The sequence below is a fragment of the Solanum stenotomum genome, chromosome 11 (genome assembly GCF_019186545.1).
Source record: "Solanum stenotomum isolate F172 chromosome 11, ASM1918654v1, whole genome shotgun sequence".
Taxonomy (NCBI): Eukaryota; Viridiplantae; Streptophyta; class Magnoliopsida; order Solanales; family Solanaceae; genus Solanum; species Solanum stenotomum.
The window spans coordinates 56,534,220-56,549,194 of record NC_064292.1 but is presented as its reverse complement, the minus strand read 5'-3'; the positions used below and the strand labels follow the sequence as shown (position 1 = coordinate 56,549,194).

The window sequence follows — 14,975 nt, the reverse complement described above, 5'->3', positions numbered from 1 at the left end:
ACAGTCAAATCTAAAATTTAGAGGAGAAAAGATAACTAATTTTAGCATATCTATCGTATTAAAAAAAAGCTACAAAACAAATTAGAAGTGAACTCACGATTTAAATTAGTAATTCTATATAAAAAAAATTTATTCTAAATATGAATTTATAATTATTGACACTTTATAGGAGTTTTAATTATTAAACATACGGTATCCAACCTCTACCCTCTAAAACAAATTACTTTCCGAGTTCTATATTAGGAATTTTAATAAACTAATTGTGATATTTCTTCAATAATTAAGAGGATAAACATATAATAAAATCTTAATCAGATTTGAGTTTGACTCAAAATTTCTGTTGCTTTTTGACTTGAGTTTTACACATTATATATATCTACAAAACTTCACTTTATATCTAATCATCAAAGTAGAAAAAAAGAGTGTGGACTCTCTTTCAGAAAAAAATTGGAAAAAAAAGTGACAACTTGACTTAAGGTACTTTTTTTTTTTAATGGTTTTTTCTTGTTGTAATTCTCAATTCCAATTGTTATTGCTGTTTTTTTATACAATAAATTTGTAATTTTGGGCTCTGTTTTTTTTGTGTCCATTTTTTATTTTTTTTTGATTCTGCATGATTGTATAATGTATTTTGATTTGATTTGATTTCATAGGTATCTTTGTTTATTTTCTCTGTAAATATAATTCTAGAAAAGAGAATCAAATGGTGTTTTTTTGTTAATATATAGTAATAAAGTTAGAATTTTTTGTCAATTTTTGCTTTTATAAAATTGGTATTAGCTGTCTTTGCTTTGTTTTTGGATAAGTTGGAATATGAATTGTTTAATAAGTATATCCATTGTAGAAATTGGTGATATTTTTGTGCTAAAGATTCTCTTTTGTTCCTCTCATAAGCATATATCTTGCCCCGTTACCTGTATTAGAGTCTGACTAATTTGTATTCTCCTCGAGCAATGCCCATTCGTGGTAAAAGAATTTCCTTGTTTGATCAATTATTAGATCAAGAATCTTACTTTTTTTGGTCCTAGTGCTACTTTTTTTGTGCAATTTGTATTAAAGAAAGGAATTTGATGCTTTGTATTGGATATTGTATGTGATTTAGAGTATTTGAAGGTGAGTTTTTGTTGTTGGCAGAGTAATTTGCTGTGAAGATTTCTCTTGTGAAAATTCTTTTTGAGTAAAGTAGAGAACTAGATTGAGATACTATGGAGGGTGCTCCTCACAAAGCTGCGAAGACGGAGTTTACAGAATGTTGGAGGACTTCATGGAAAACGCCTTACATTATGCGTCTCGCCTTTTCTGCTGGTATAGGAGGGCTGTTGTTTGGTTATGATACTGGTAAAAGACAACTCCTTTTAGTACTTTCTTGTTTTTATAGTGGAGAATTTCGCTAATGGTGTTCAACATTTAGTATGTATGTATATAAAAGTGATATTTGACCTATATATAGAACGTCGTATTCTGACACTGGGTGGTCAATTGATCACTCTTCGTAGGCTGTTTGGTTATGATACTGCTATAAGGCTACTTGCTTACTGACTTTCTAACTACCAGTGGCGAAGTTAAGAATTTCACTTAAGGTATTGGATATTTAGTATATATGTATATAACAAGTGATATTTGACCTAAATACACTGAATAATTTTCCGATAGATGTGGTTAACTGTGCACCCTTCACGGTCTGTAGCTCCGCCCGTGTTCAACACTATGTTGTTAGTACAGTTTCTTGTCATTTTTTTTCAAAAGTTTGGCTTAATGTTATTTTCTTGGAAACCAGGTGTGATATCTGGTGCATTGCTTTATATTCGGGATGATTTCAAATCTGTTGATAAGCATACTTGGTTGCAAGTAAGTAGCTTACTCTGGTTTATACATTAAATCAATTTGATTATATCGTGAAAATGAAATAACTTGGACTGTATCCTCATAACTGTGTAGGAAACCATAGTAAGCATGGCTGTTGCAGGGGCCATCTTCGGGGCAGCATTTGGTGGATGGTTCAATGACAAGTATGGTCGGAGAAAATCAATTCTTTTAGCAGATATCTTGTTCTTTATCGGTGCGATCGTCATGGCAGTTGCCCCGGCACCTTGGGTGATAATTATTGGAAGAGTACTCGTCGGTTTAGGAGTTGGAATGGCTTCTATGACTTCACCTCTTTATATATCAGAAGCTTCCCCGGCTCGGATTAGAGGAGCTTTAGTTAGCACAAATGGTCTGCTAATTACGGGAGGACAGTTTCTAGCTTATCTTATCAACTTAGCATTTACAAGGGTAATTATACACGTTGAATCTCTTTTGCAGTTTTTTAGTCCAATGGAAATGTTCTTTTTTCCGAATGTTTTAACTGATTGTTGATCACATTTTAGACCAAAGGAACTTGGCGATGGATGCTTGGCGTAGCTAGTATTCCTGCTCTTGTTCAATTTATCCTAATGCTGTCTCTGCCCGAGTCACCCCGATGGTTGTATAGAGCGGTAAGCCTATCGCCTCTTTAAGTTTCTTTTTAGCTGATATTTCAAAGACACGTTTGTCTAGTAGATTCTATTGTCATTGCCATGATTAATTTGTACATGTCCGTTGACGTTTTCTGCAGGACAAGAAAGATGAAGCTAGGGCTATCTTAGAGAAGATTTATCCTGCTCATGAAGTCGAAGACGAGATGAAAGCATTGGAGACTTCCATTGAAGTAGAGAAGGCTGATGAAGATTTCCTTGGGGGTGGTGTGTTTTCAAAAGTCAAGAGTGCTTGGAGCAACACTATTGTTCGCCGGGGTCTCTATGCTGGTATTACAGTCCAGGTGGCACAACAATTTGTCGGAATCAACACGGTCATGTACTACAGTCCTACTATTGTGCAACTGGCTGGATTTGCTTCTAACAAGACAGCTTTAGCTCTCTCGCTCATAACGTCCGGTCTCAATGCTGTGGGCTCCATTATCAGTATGTGTTTTGTCGATAGGTACGGAAGAAGAAGGTTGATGATTGTCTCCATGTTTGGTATCATAACGTGCCTAGTGGTATTGTCCGTGCTCTTCATGCAAGCTTCTATACACTCCCCACGAATCAGTGCTTTCGAATCCAACCACTTTGGATCAAATTCCACATGCTCGGCGTTTCTAAATGCTCCAGGAGTGTCGTCCTGGAACTGTATGAGTTGCTTGCAGGCTTCCTCAGATTGTGCTTTCTGCTCTAATGGAAACAACAAAGTAAGTTTTTTGTTGATTCTGACGTTATACATTGCAGTTCTTATCTGTTTCCTTTTCATTATTGAATCCATATAAAATATGTCAATGCTTGAAAATATACGAAGTAAACGTCAGTTTGAAACATGAAGTAAAGGTTTAGAACCTGACACTCCCAAACTCAAATCAGCCTACAAGTCAAGTTTGTGACAATAGGCCAATACTGCTAACGCTAAATCTTGCATACGGCATCTTGCATTTGTTGCATGGCTATTCATTGTTCGTTCATCCGAGGGTCAACTGGAAACAACCTCTCTACCTACCTTCTCAAGGTAGGGGTAAGGTCTCTGTACACACTACCTCCCCAGACCCCACCTGTGGGATTACATTGGATTTTTTGTTGTTGTGTTGTTGCTAATTGCATTGCATTTTCATGCTTGGCCTTCGTTTTGCGTATCTACTATTGGTCCTGACGGTAACTTTCTGTGATCAGTATCATCCTGGTGCATGCTTAGCTCTAAATGACAACGTTAAAGGTTTATGTCGATCAGAAAAACGTGAATGGTTCACTAAAGGTTGTCCTAGCAAGTTTGGGTTCTTTGCAGTGATGCTTCTCGGTTTGTACATCATATCCTACTCTCCTGGAATGGGAACAGCCCCGTGGATCGTTAACTCAGAGATATACCCCTTAAGATACAGAGGCATTGGTGGTGGGATCGCGGCTGTCTCCAATTGGGTATCCAATCTTATCGTTAGTGAGACGTTCTTGACGTTAACGGAGGCAATTGGTTCAGCTGGTACATTTCTTCTATTTGCTGGATTCTCAACAATTGGTTTAATAGCCATATACTTTCTGGTACCTGAAACTAAAGGCCTACCATTTGAGCAAGTTGAAAAAATGCTTGAGAAAGGCTATAAACCGAAATTTTTTCGCAAGAAAACAGGCGAAAAAGCCGATACGAGCTAAGTTTAGTTTAGTCCATAATCTTAATTAGTGTGTAATTTGTGTCTGATTTATTAGAGATTATGGTGAAAAATCTCTGATTATTTAGTTGATGATTTATATAGTATAAGATGATCAGAGAGTATAAATATCTTGGTCTCTCAATTAGAGATTTTATATATGGTACATTTTTTCTTTTTTAGCCAAGAATGTTCTTGATAGTCATTTTCATTTTTCAAACTAATTTTTTTTATGTCCTTCTGATTTCTTTTTCTTAGTTCGTTTCTCTGTTTAAAAAGTAATGGTTACAAATTTACAATTATTTTGCGTAACGGTTTAGTAAATGACTTCATTTTATTTGCAAAACTTATGTAACCATTTTCTTATTTCTAATAAGATTTTTAGTCAGAAAGGACAAAATTTAAGTGTTATTTTTGAAATAACCAAATGCTTATAAGAGACAATTTAGATGGGCCAAAAATTAGTTCAAGCCCATGTATTTTTGGGCCGGATTTAAGATAAAATGGTAGCATTTTGCAAGCAGCCACTGTTTCAGCTATATGATTTTTACTAATATGAATTTGCATTGCGTAAAATCAGACTAAATGAAGTGGTTTCACCTAATCAAAATTCAACAACTTAGACAATCACACAAAAGCTTAACAATAACATATTCAGTGTAATCTCATAGATGAGGCATTATGAGGATAGAGTGTATGCATATCTTAAGGTAGGGATAAAGAAACGGTTTTGGAAAGATTCTCTCAACTCAAGTAACACACATTAAAATAATTTTACTAACTAAAACACAAATATAAAATACCAATAGTCAAATAATGTGATAATCGAAGTGCTACTAATACTGATATAAAAGGAGAAACGGGTAATGTGCACCAAACCACCACAAAGCCTATTCTGCACAAAAGCAAGACAACTCTCAACTACCAACTAACATTCTATCATAATTTGTGACCTTCATAACCTCCCATCTAAGATCATATTCTCGATAAGCTGAAGATGAGCAAAATCACAAAAAAGATTATTAGTAGAGGAAAAGGGTATTATTTAGTTAAATAATTGAGAGAAAAATTGAAAGATGTAGGAGGGAAATAATGATCCATCCAAACATCAAGACAAATGACAAGCTGTTTGTGTTGAGCCAGCTAATGCATTTCATCATAATAAAAAGGGACAATGTCTACTATTTTTTACCAAACGAGGTAATCTTATGTGGGGTTGGTGGCTGCCATTATTATTCATCATATATAAAATCTCTGTGCTTGCACTAAAGCCCTTTCTTTCTAGGACCCTACCCTACACATCCTTCAATCCCCTTTGCCAAATATAACAAGTACTCCTAAATCCTACTAATAGTTATCCGTTCGGTTGTTCGGGATCTTCAAAAATAATCCTGCATAGAAAGATATGACCTAGTGGTCAAATGAGTTAGAGAATCATTAGATCTCAGGTTCAAATTCTAGTAAAAGCAAAAACTCTTAATGATTTCTTCCATTATGTCCAAGTTTTAGTGGACAAGTTACACTATAGATGATCCGAACAACACGATTATCAAATTCGACATGAGCACAAACATTTTTGAGAGATCCGAGCAAAAACATATATTAAAAGAGCATCCAATTCTTCAACTTCTTCGAACATTTCATTTTTCATCTTAGCTTCCCCTATACCTCTCTATAGAAGTGAAGAGCAAATTAATAGCATGTGACTATAAAACCTATGAGGACAAAATCTCTTAGTAATTGATAAGGCTAAATTAAATGCTACATATTATACCTTATTTAAAACTTTACCATATTTTCATAAACCAAATAACTTGTACCTAGCTTCTCTAGCTAGGCATTTTCATTCTATGAACTATCAAGGCATATGGCCACTTACACTAAAAATAAAAGCATTGTCCTTCAATAGTCTCCAATAAGGAGACCAAAACTACCCCTTACTTTTGAGATTCATATAGTCGATCATAACGTGTTTAGAATTGCAACGCGCTTGAATACCTCTCTCTGTACACCTTATGGGAGAAGGGAGCAGGAACAATAATGAAAAGGAGAGAGGTCCAAGTCATTTCAGTGACTTATCAGCTAACAGTTTCAGATCAGAGCATGCCAAAACTTTAAAAGAAAAAAAATAATGATTTCAAAAGAGGAATTATAAAGGAGGACCACATAGCACATGAGGGGTGGGGGTGGAGGATGCTCAAAAGGTCACAAATTGATTAAAGAATGGGCTCAATACGAAGTCTCGGGTTCAAATTTCAATACAAACAAACCTTGTTGACACGATTAAGTGATGTTTGTATTGGTTTAAAGTTACAAGTCTCTCGTAAAATTAGTCAACGTACCAAGCTGTGCTAAAACACCACGATTACTTAAAAATTATCATGAAAAAAGGGGTCAAAGGTGGGAGGACCAATAAATGGTTAGCTAACCAACTAAATATAAACCCACCTTAATTGACTAAATTCTAAGCAAATCTTGCCAGCTAAAAGTCACTCAGTAACATAAGACAAAGACAAAGATGAGCGTAGAAGCCTCTTTATTCTTTAATAATCATTTACTATTCAAAATTTACTGACTTGATAAATTTGTATCGCGTATTACTTTTTAAACAAGAAGAACCACCCCTATCAGAAATTTCTTTGCTCGAACCCAAGACTTCAAATCTCAAACCCGAGACCTTTGTAAGAGTATCTGGATGGTGGACAAAAATCTAAAGATACACTATTTCAACAAGAATGGTATAAAGTCCAGTGGGGGGAGGTGGGGTTTCTTTTGTACAACTATTAAAACCAAACACAAGCATCTGATGCTCACTTGTGCATAGAGAGCTACAAAATCCTTGAAATTTCTGATGTTCACAAATCATGAAAATATTTCACAAATGATCAAATATGTTGCTCCAAACAAAAAACAACATAACCATTATAATCCAACCAAGACCCATCTGAGGATGATAAAATATACGCAAACCTTACTCCTACCTCAAAGGTAGAGAGGTGGTTTTCGATATACCACCGCTCAAATAAAAACAGTTCAAAGCAGTCCAGAAAAAGAAGTAATGAAAGTACAAGAAACAACCGATAGTAACAAAAATCGAACTATAAGAAACTAAAATATGTTGCTTCATACACTTAGCATATATTCATATTCAAGAAGAGGGGAAAAAACAACTTCTAGCATACTATGCTAGTTGATATTCACACACTAAAAATCAAGAAAATTAGTAACCTTTCTACAAGAACTTGGACCTCACAAACAAAACTAGAGGATTTTAACCCAAATTCTCACCAAACCAAAAAGAAAACAATAAAACTAGGCAAACAACCATCTGCTCCCACAAAAACCAGCACCAGTTAATACTTAAAGAGGGCCATAAAGAACCCCTCCTCTAAATACCTAGTCAAAAAAAGGTCAGTTTTTCCTCACTAGCTTCTCATATAATTTTTTTATTTAATAGAACACTCTGTACAAACTCTTAAAAACACTTGTTCCTATACACAGAACAAAACCATTACAGTAGAAATACAGGTCTAAAACTACAATTTTTCACACTCAAGGAGTTGAACTTGAAGCTTCTTGTCTTGGTTCTCTCAAGTATCCTAGTAGTGTTTCTGCCTGCAAGAAGAAGAAAAAACCAAAACATTAAGGTCTTTCTATTACAAGAATAGACTCAGAATAATACAACTTTCATTTCTTGGACCAAAAATGCATAAGCAGACTACAACATCACTGTCATTGAAAGCAACATTGCAGCAGTATTTGTTCCATACGTTACTGCAACTACAACAACATACTCGGTGTAATCCTACGAGTGAGATCTAGGAAGGGTAGAGAATACTCAAACCCAAACCATACAATTGTAATCTCAAAAATATCACTTTCTTTCTTTCTTCATTTCTTGGACATCCCCCCTCCCCCACATACCCATCTTCCAAAACTCATATATCAAATTATTGAGACACAGCATATGACATGTCTATGATTATACAAGTTCAAACTTGTCATAATAGCCATTAAAAATTCAATCTTTGATTCAAACTTTAACCCCTTAATTAACTACTGGTATAAGTTAGCAACATTCATAACCAATTGCAATAATCATTAGTAATAATTTGAAAGATACTACTGGTTCTTTACTAGGACTAATACTAAATTACTAATGCCATAAAAGTTCAGTCTTTAAACAATAGTAAACAATACATGTTGTTTACTAACACGAGTACATCAATATTTCTGAAGAGTCCGAGCAACATAGGTGGTAAATCAAGAATTCAAAAACTCACCTTGTGTTTAGCTTTGGCAGTACCATTCTGAGACAAGGCAACAAGAGGAGGAATTCCACCTTCTCTAACAAGAAGCCCTCTGTTCCTAACACTATCCATACAAAGCTGCAACAATGTCAACACAGCAAATTCTCTTCCTTTATCAGAACTATCTTCAATAACTTCAACAAGTGCAGCAATTCCACCTTCTTCAACAATCGCTTCTTTCCCCGAATCAATCCCAGTTAATAAACTCAAAACAACCATAGCTTTTTCTGCTAAACCATTTCCTTGTTCACCAACAAGTCCAACAAGTGGCTTTACTGCACCAGCACTAATAGCTCTTTCTTTATTCAATTTCACTGAACAAAGTTTGTAAAGTGTTGTTAATGCATCCTTTTTCCCTCTATTTGTTCCATTTATAAGTAAACATACTAATGGTGGAATAGCACCACAAGCACCAATTGAAAGCTTGTTTTCATCAATCAAAGCTAAGCTTAATAACCCACAAGCAGCGTTCTGTTTCGAGGTGTCGGTGCCGGTTTTCAGAACGTAAATTAACGATTTTATAGCTCCTGAGGAAGTGATTAAAACCTTATTCGGCTCGTGAAGCGAAAGATTTAAGAGTGCTGTAACTGCGTGTTCTTGTGTCCATGGATCCGTACACCGGAGAAGCGGTATAAGCCCCGGAATAGCACCGGATTCTCCAATTAACGCTCGATTATCAGCTCGATTCTTCGCTAATAGTCTTAATTTAGCTGCCGCTGATCTTTTCACTGCAACAGATGAAGAATGTAAGCTGTCAACGCAAAGTTTCACCGTCGGTTGAAGATCCTCCGGCGAGATACTCTCGATTATCTCCGTTGAAAATTTCTCCCTTTCTAGAAACCCTAAACAGGGTTCGGGTTCAGGTTCGGGTTTAGAATTCGGGTTCTGGGTTAATACCAGATCCGAAACAGGAACACTTGCTAACCTCTGTAACTCGCCGGAGATATCACTACTACAAGCTGAGAAATCACTGAAAACTTGAGAAAGTTGTAGATAATCTTCATCAGAAGAAGAACCTTTGCTATTCACCGGAGGCTTCTTCGCGAGCTCACCTAGACGAATATCGATAACAGAATCTGTCATGTTCTCAGAAATAGCGCCGGAATGTTCAGAACCAGAGCAATCAGTACGGAAAATAGTTGACCGGATAGTTCTCATAGAACGACCCATTGAACGGTTGATTTTAATGGAAGACGGCGGTGGGGTGTAGTAATAAGGCCGTGTTTGGCCAAAATGGGCACTATTAGAAACACTGTTATGAGAATGAGAATCTTCAAGTGAAACCATTTTTTCTTGTGAATCACAAACCGGAGAAGAAGAAAAGATTGCAATTTGTAAAATGGGTTTTCTTTAAGCTGATAATTTCATTGTTTAACAGTAAGCTTTAATGGCGGATTTTGAGAGGAGAGCTTTGAAGAAATGATAAAAAAAATGGCGGAATTTTATAGGAAGAGTGGATTTGGTGGCTATGGTTTTTTTTAGATTTTGTGCTAAAATAACATGCCCGTCTTGTCTATTTAACATCACAACCATTATTTTTTTTTATTAATTATTAAGTATTAAAAATAACTGAATTTTGCTCGCTATAATAATACAATAACTTCGTTCATGTTTAATCATAAATTTTAAAAATTCAATCATCAAATATTTTAAGTTCTACAAAATTTGCTCAAATCAATTTTTGAAATTTGAAACTTTCATGATAATAACAACAATAACAATAATAATAATAATAATATATTTAGTGAAATCTAACTAAATAAAATCTGAAAAAGAATAAAATATACACAAAATTCATTACTACCTTACGAAAGACAAAAAGTTTTAGAACTTTCACAAAATTTCAAAGTTTATAATCAAAACTCAAAAGGGAACTAAATGGTACCTTCCTACTTAATTTAAAGGTTTCCCATGGGTAAGTAGGGGAAGTTAGAGTAAAAGTAATAATAAGATTGCGGTATGATAGTACGTGTTTTTTTTATTCTTAACAAAAGTTTTATCATATTTGAGTTGTCTGATTATAAAGTTATATTAATTAGGAAGTATTTTATCCTCCTATATGAATTGAAAATTTAAATTTAATCAACATTTTAACACGTACACGAAACATTGGAAGGAGAAAAAGAAGAAGAAAAGGGCTGTGATATTAGCAGCTTGCTTTTTGTACAGTAGGTGTTTTTGAGTCGGTGAAGAAGAATGAAATGACGTCGTACCACTCAATTAAGTCACTCTCATTTTCCATGGACCAGTTTATTTTTCAAATTTACCAAAATTATAATCATAATGAATATAACTACTTATTTACTGAAAGCAAATTTAAAGAAAATTATTCTACACTTTTTAACCAATAAAATAATTTTTTAAAAAGCTTTAGTCAAAGCTAATCTTTTAATCATTAATTAAAAGACTGTATATTTAATGTACATTAATACTATAGGATAATTTATTCAATTATTATTAACTCGATATTAAACTCAGATGTTGATAATCCTACATTGATAAGTTAAATGACAATTTACCTTCTTATATATAGAACGATACTCGGAAAAATAGAAAATTATACTATTTGCATAAGATTAAAATTATCTTATATATAAATATATAATAAATGTGTTAATATTTCATCGTTTAATTTAAGTGAGAAAAAGAGTGAATAAATAGGTTAAAAAGATTCTTAAGACAAAAATCAAGTAAGCTATTATAATTGGTATGTTATATTTAATTGACACGTGTTGACAACTTGTAATACAGTGTCCTCTTCGTGTTTATTAACGATCAAAAATAGACTACCGACGCAAGTTAACACATATACGGTTTTATCTATTTATTTAATTTTTTATATAAATTTAAATATATATTTATTCAAAATTGAAGAATATTATAACAATTAAAGTCAAATTAAATTATATATATATTTATATTTATAACGCCAAGCAAATACGATATAAATTTTGTTGAAATTTAATTTTAAAATATTTCATCGTATTCAACGTAAGCAAAATATATAAGTACTCCATGCAGGAGAGAGTGTACTGTATACGTAATTTTCAAGAAATTTTGTTCATTCTGTACACGTGGTGGCAGGCTGGAGACCGGCTATTTATGGATTCTTGTGCTTTTTTAAAAAGAAAAATATATAAATAAAGAAATAAAAAGTACATAAAATACAGTATAGTATAAATTACAGTGTACTATATGTTAGTTCAAAGTTTATCAAATGTACATACATTTACTTGTCATTTTTTCAATTTGTATTAGAAAAAGGGAAAAAATAAAATACCTACTACTACTAGAATAATAAGTTTAAGATGTTAAAGTTAATATACTAAATATGTAAAAGTTACTAATAATTTTAAATTTAATATGTTTAAAAAAATAAAATTTTAAATTCATAAATCGTGAATGTCTTTATCTCTTATCAAAGCTAGAATTTTAGCTTAAAAGAAAGCTAGTTCAATGTATCTTTTGTTTTCTAATTACAACTACAACAAGCTATGGAGCTTTAATTATAATTATTATCAAAATATATGTTTTGTATATTTCAATTAAAAATAAGTAAATAGTATATAAAACTCAATAACATAGTGTATAGAAAGTTCTTCTTGCTTGATTCTTTTTGCCAACTTATTAGTCAAAAGAACAAACTTCATTATATTATAATAAATAGTACTTAAAAACTCTTTGTATTATTAAAATAATAATTAACCAATTTTACATATATCTTTGTCTCCTAGCACTTAAAATCATTAGAAGATAGACATGGATAGTTCCAAATTATTATTATTATTATTACTATTATTATACATAAAAAAAAGTAATCAGATACTTTATAAACATTCTAGGAACCTTTATTAGAATTTTTTGGCATATAATGGAATAAAAAAATTAAATAAAACCTATAGTTTAATAGATTATAATTGAACCATAGGATAATGCCAATATTTGGTCTCAATTGCTTTTATTTAATTTTTTTATTAGTGATTTGTTCTGTTCAAATGCAACATCGGTGAGTTGTTTACCAACTTAATCACAAATTTGTACGACTAATTAATTAGATAGAAAAAATAAAAGATTATGTTGTCCCGTATTTTAATATATATTGTCCCACAAGGAATCCATTAATTAAACATTAGGGTTAGTAAATCACATTAAGGTTTGACATGTCAGAGATGTTAATTATGTGTACTTTGGGGAATCTAATTAAAAGAGAAGCTAATTATGTGTACTTTTGGAAATCTAATTAGAACTAAAGTAGTCAAATTAATTCAGATTAGCATCATATAGAGGCCAGTAAAATGATAAGTCAATAGTGTTAAATACGTGGATTGAACTGTATTAGAGTTAAAATTGAGTAAATTAATAAACGAATGGATTATTAAGCCGTTCAAAGGTTACTTAGGCAGAGACGGAATATATCAAGAATTAAGATGAGCATAAGCAATGGATTGTCTATCTAGCTCAACTATTATCAAGTTTTAATTTTTCTATTTGTTTAAAGTTATAATGAGATTTCTTATAAGTTAATTTGAGATACATATTTAGAAAGCTCAATCTAATTTTTAAAATAAGTTTGAATTGAAAGAGTTAAAAAATATCGAGTTAATAAATGAGCAATTCATTAACCAACTCAAACATAGGTGAGTTGCGCGAGACATATTTCTATGAGCTAATTTTGCCGGAAAGCGCCTTCAAAGGTGGAGCTAGAATTTTGAGTTTATGGGTTCTAAATTTTTTTAAAAATTGAGTGAGTTCTTGATAAACTATTCATACATATTAAGTGATTTTTTTTAGTACAAACACATGATTTGCGTCAAAAGTAACTAAATTCAGTCAAATTCATAATTAACATACTAGTTCCACCCCTGAACGCCTTCTAACTAAAGTTCTTCCATTTTCAAAATTAAAACAAAATTGAAATCTATGATTGAGAGCGGGGAATATCCACCCAATTCTACCACTCACTTTAGTGGTGAAATAACCAAATTTACTACTCTACTAAGGTAAATGAGGTGATAAGAAGAAAAAACCCAAAAAGGTTTAGTGCAATTTACCATGATTATGACTATCACTTTGGTGAAAAGGATAAAAACATGTAAACGTGGTAATACTCCTACCCTTTTAAAGTGGTATTAGTAAATTAGTGGAAGTGATCAAGATCATAATTACCACCCAACTAAAAAGATTTTTATAAAGATTAAAAGATTTTGACTTAGCAAGTACATAGTACATGTGTGAACATGATTACTTAATTAGTGAAAGTAATCATCACAACTTTAAGCTAGTCTTAAGTTAGTTTTCCTACACGAAAGCAAGAAACTTTATGTTACTATGTTGTAATTAGTGGCTATGATATTCTTGTCGCAGTTAAACTAGGAATATCTATAATTTTTTCGATTTTCTATTCGGTGATCACTTGTATATATTGAAGTTCAACTAATTTGAATTTTCTCATTGCTAGTTTCGTTTCTTAAGAGCGAATTTTTCTATTTTCAAGATTCATATCTGAAATTTCTAAGTAAAGAAAGAATTTCAACTATCTCACAATAATCTACGTCGATAATCTAGGATTTATTTTACGAGGTCAATGATGGCTCTTTTGCTCCACTTTTATAATGTTTTCTTGTATTTATTCACTCATAGAATATTGGAGATCTTCTTATCTTTGGTGGTCCTAATGATGATTTTTAATTTTAAACGTGTAGTTTGCACAAATAAATATCTTTAGTGTTGATATTATTTAAATTACCACTTCTTTTTTTTTAATAAAAAAATACAAAAATAATTTCGCTGTGAAAATCACAGAAAATAATTTTTAACTGTTTAATTAAAATCAAACCTTCAAAAATAAATAGACTCATTTTGTCCTTTTCAACAATCAAACTAAATATTACTCCTAGTATATAAAATTAGTCATCTTTCCATAAAAAGATCATGAAACTCTACTTTTTTTCTCTTAGTTTTTGTTTTGATTTAATCCTTTTTAATATTAGTTAGTCTTATACAAGATAATTATTATTGCTGCCATTAGGGGTGTCCAAAAACCGATTTAACCAATAAACCGAACCGAAAAAAACACTATTGGTTTATTGATATTGGGTTATTGGGCTAACGGTTTTTAAACGGTTTTGCAAATTTTTTTATTGGGTTATTGGTTCGGTTTTCGGTTTTATAATTTTTGTTAATGGTTAAACCGATAACCCAATAAGACTATACTAAATTTACTAGTCTTATTGTTAATGGTTAAACGATTGTTACTTTCACACTTTTTCCTTTGAATGTGTCTAGTGTCTAAACTTGCAAGAAAAATGATTGTTACTTTTATGATTATTACTTTCATGCCAAATACTGGAAAAATCATATGGTTTATTTGAAAATTTTCTTATAGTGTATATAATATATATGAGTATTTTCTTATTGGTTAAACCGAAAACCGAACCGTTAAGTACCATAAACCGATTAACCAAAAACCGATAAGAAATATGTTATTGGTTTGGTTATCGGTTTGAAGTATTTACAAA

The 14,975-nt window shown here is 32.2% G+C and overlaps 2 protein-coding genes across 2 annotated transcripts; one reads left to right on the top strand and one right to left on the bottom strand.

Annotated features, from left to right (window-relative positions):
• The first annotated feature begins 367 nt into the window (after positions 1-367).
• Positions 368-4,329, top strand: LOC125844314 (inositol transporter 4). The gene is made up of 7 exons (XM_049523604.1): positions 368-477; positions 1,135-1,338; positions 1,778-1,848; positions 1,939-2,274; positions 2,370-2,477; positions 2,597-3,208; positions 3,678-4,329. The coding sequence occupies exons 2-7, from the start codon at positions 1,206-1,208 to the stop codon at positions 4,149-4,151; spliced, it is 1,734 nt and encodes a 577-aa protein (XP_049379561.1). The 5' UTR covers positions 368-477; positions 1,135-1,205; the 3' UTR covers positions 4,152-4,329.
• A 2,919-nt stretch (positions 4,330-7,248) lies between these two features.
• Positions 7,249-9,886, bottom strand: LOC125844283 (U-box domain-containing protein 4). The gene is made up of 2 exons (XM_049523554.1): positions 8,431-9,886; positions 7,249-7,762 (listed from the first exon to the last, which is right to left on the bottom strand). Exons 1-2 carry the CDS (start codon positions 9,742-9,744, stop codon positions 7,700-7,702), a joined length of 1,377 nt encoding a protein of 458 aa, XP_049379511.1. The 5' UTR covers positions 9,745-9,886; the 3' UTR covers positions 7,249-7,699.
• Between the last annotated feature and the right edge of the window lie 5,089 nt (positions 9,887-14,975).

Excerpts from the sequence above, each read along its gene's own strand:
- LOC125844314 (XM_049523604.1), top strand. The coding sequence starts at position 1,206 with ATGGAGGGTGCTCCTCACAAAGCTGCGAAGACGGAGTTTACAGAATGT. Across the intron at positions 2,478-2,596 it reads CCCGATGGTTGTATAGAGCG|GACAAGAAAGATGAAGCTAG; the intron begins GTAAGCCTATCG and ends CGTTTTCTGCAG. Across the intron at positions 3,209-3,677 it reads GCTCTAATGGAAACAACAAA|TATCATCCTGGTGCATGCTT; the intron begins GTAAGTTTTTTG and ends TTCTGTGATCAG.
- LOC125844283 (XM_049523554.1), bottom strand. The coding sequence starts at position 9,744 with ATGGTTTCACTTGAAGATTCTCATTCTCATAACAGTGTTTCTAATAGT. Across the intron at positions 7,763-8,430 it reads CTGCCAAAGCTAAACACAAG|GCAGAAACACTACTAGGATA; the intron begins GTGAGTTTTTGA and ends TTCTTCTTGCAG.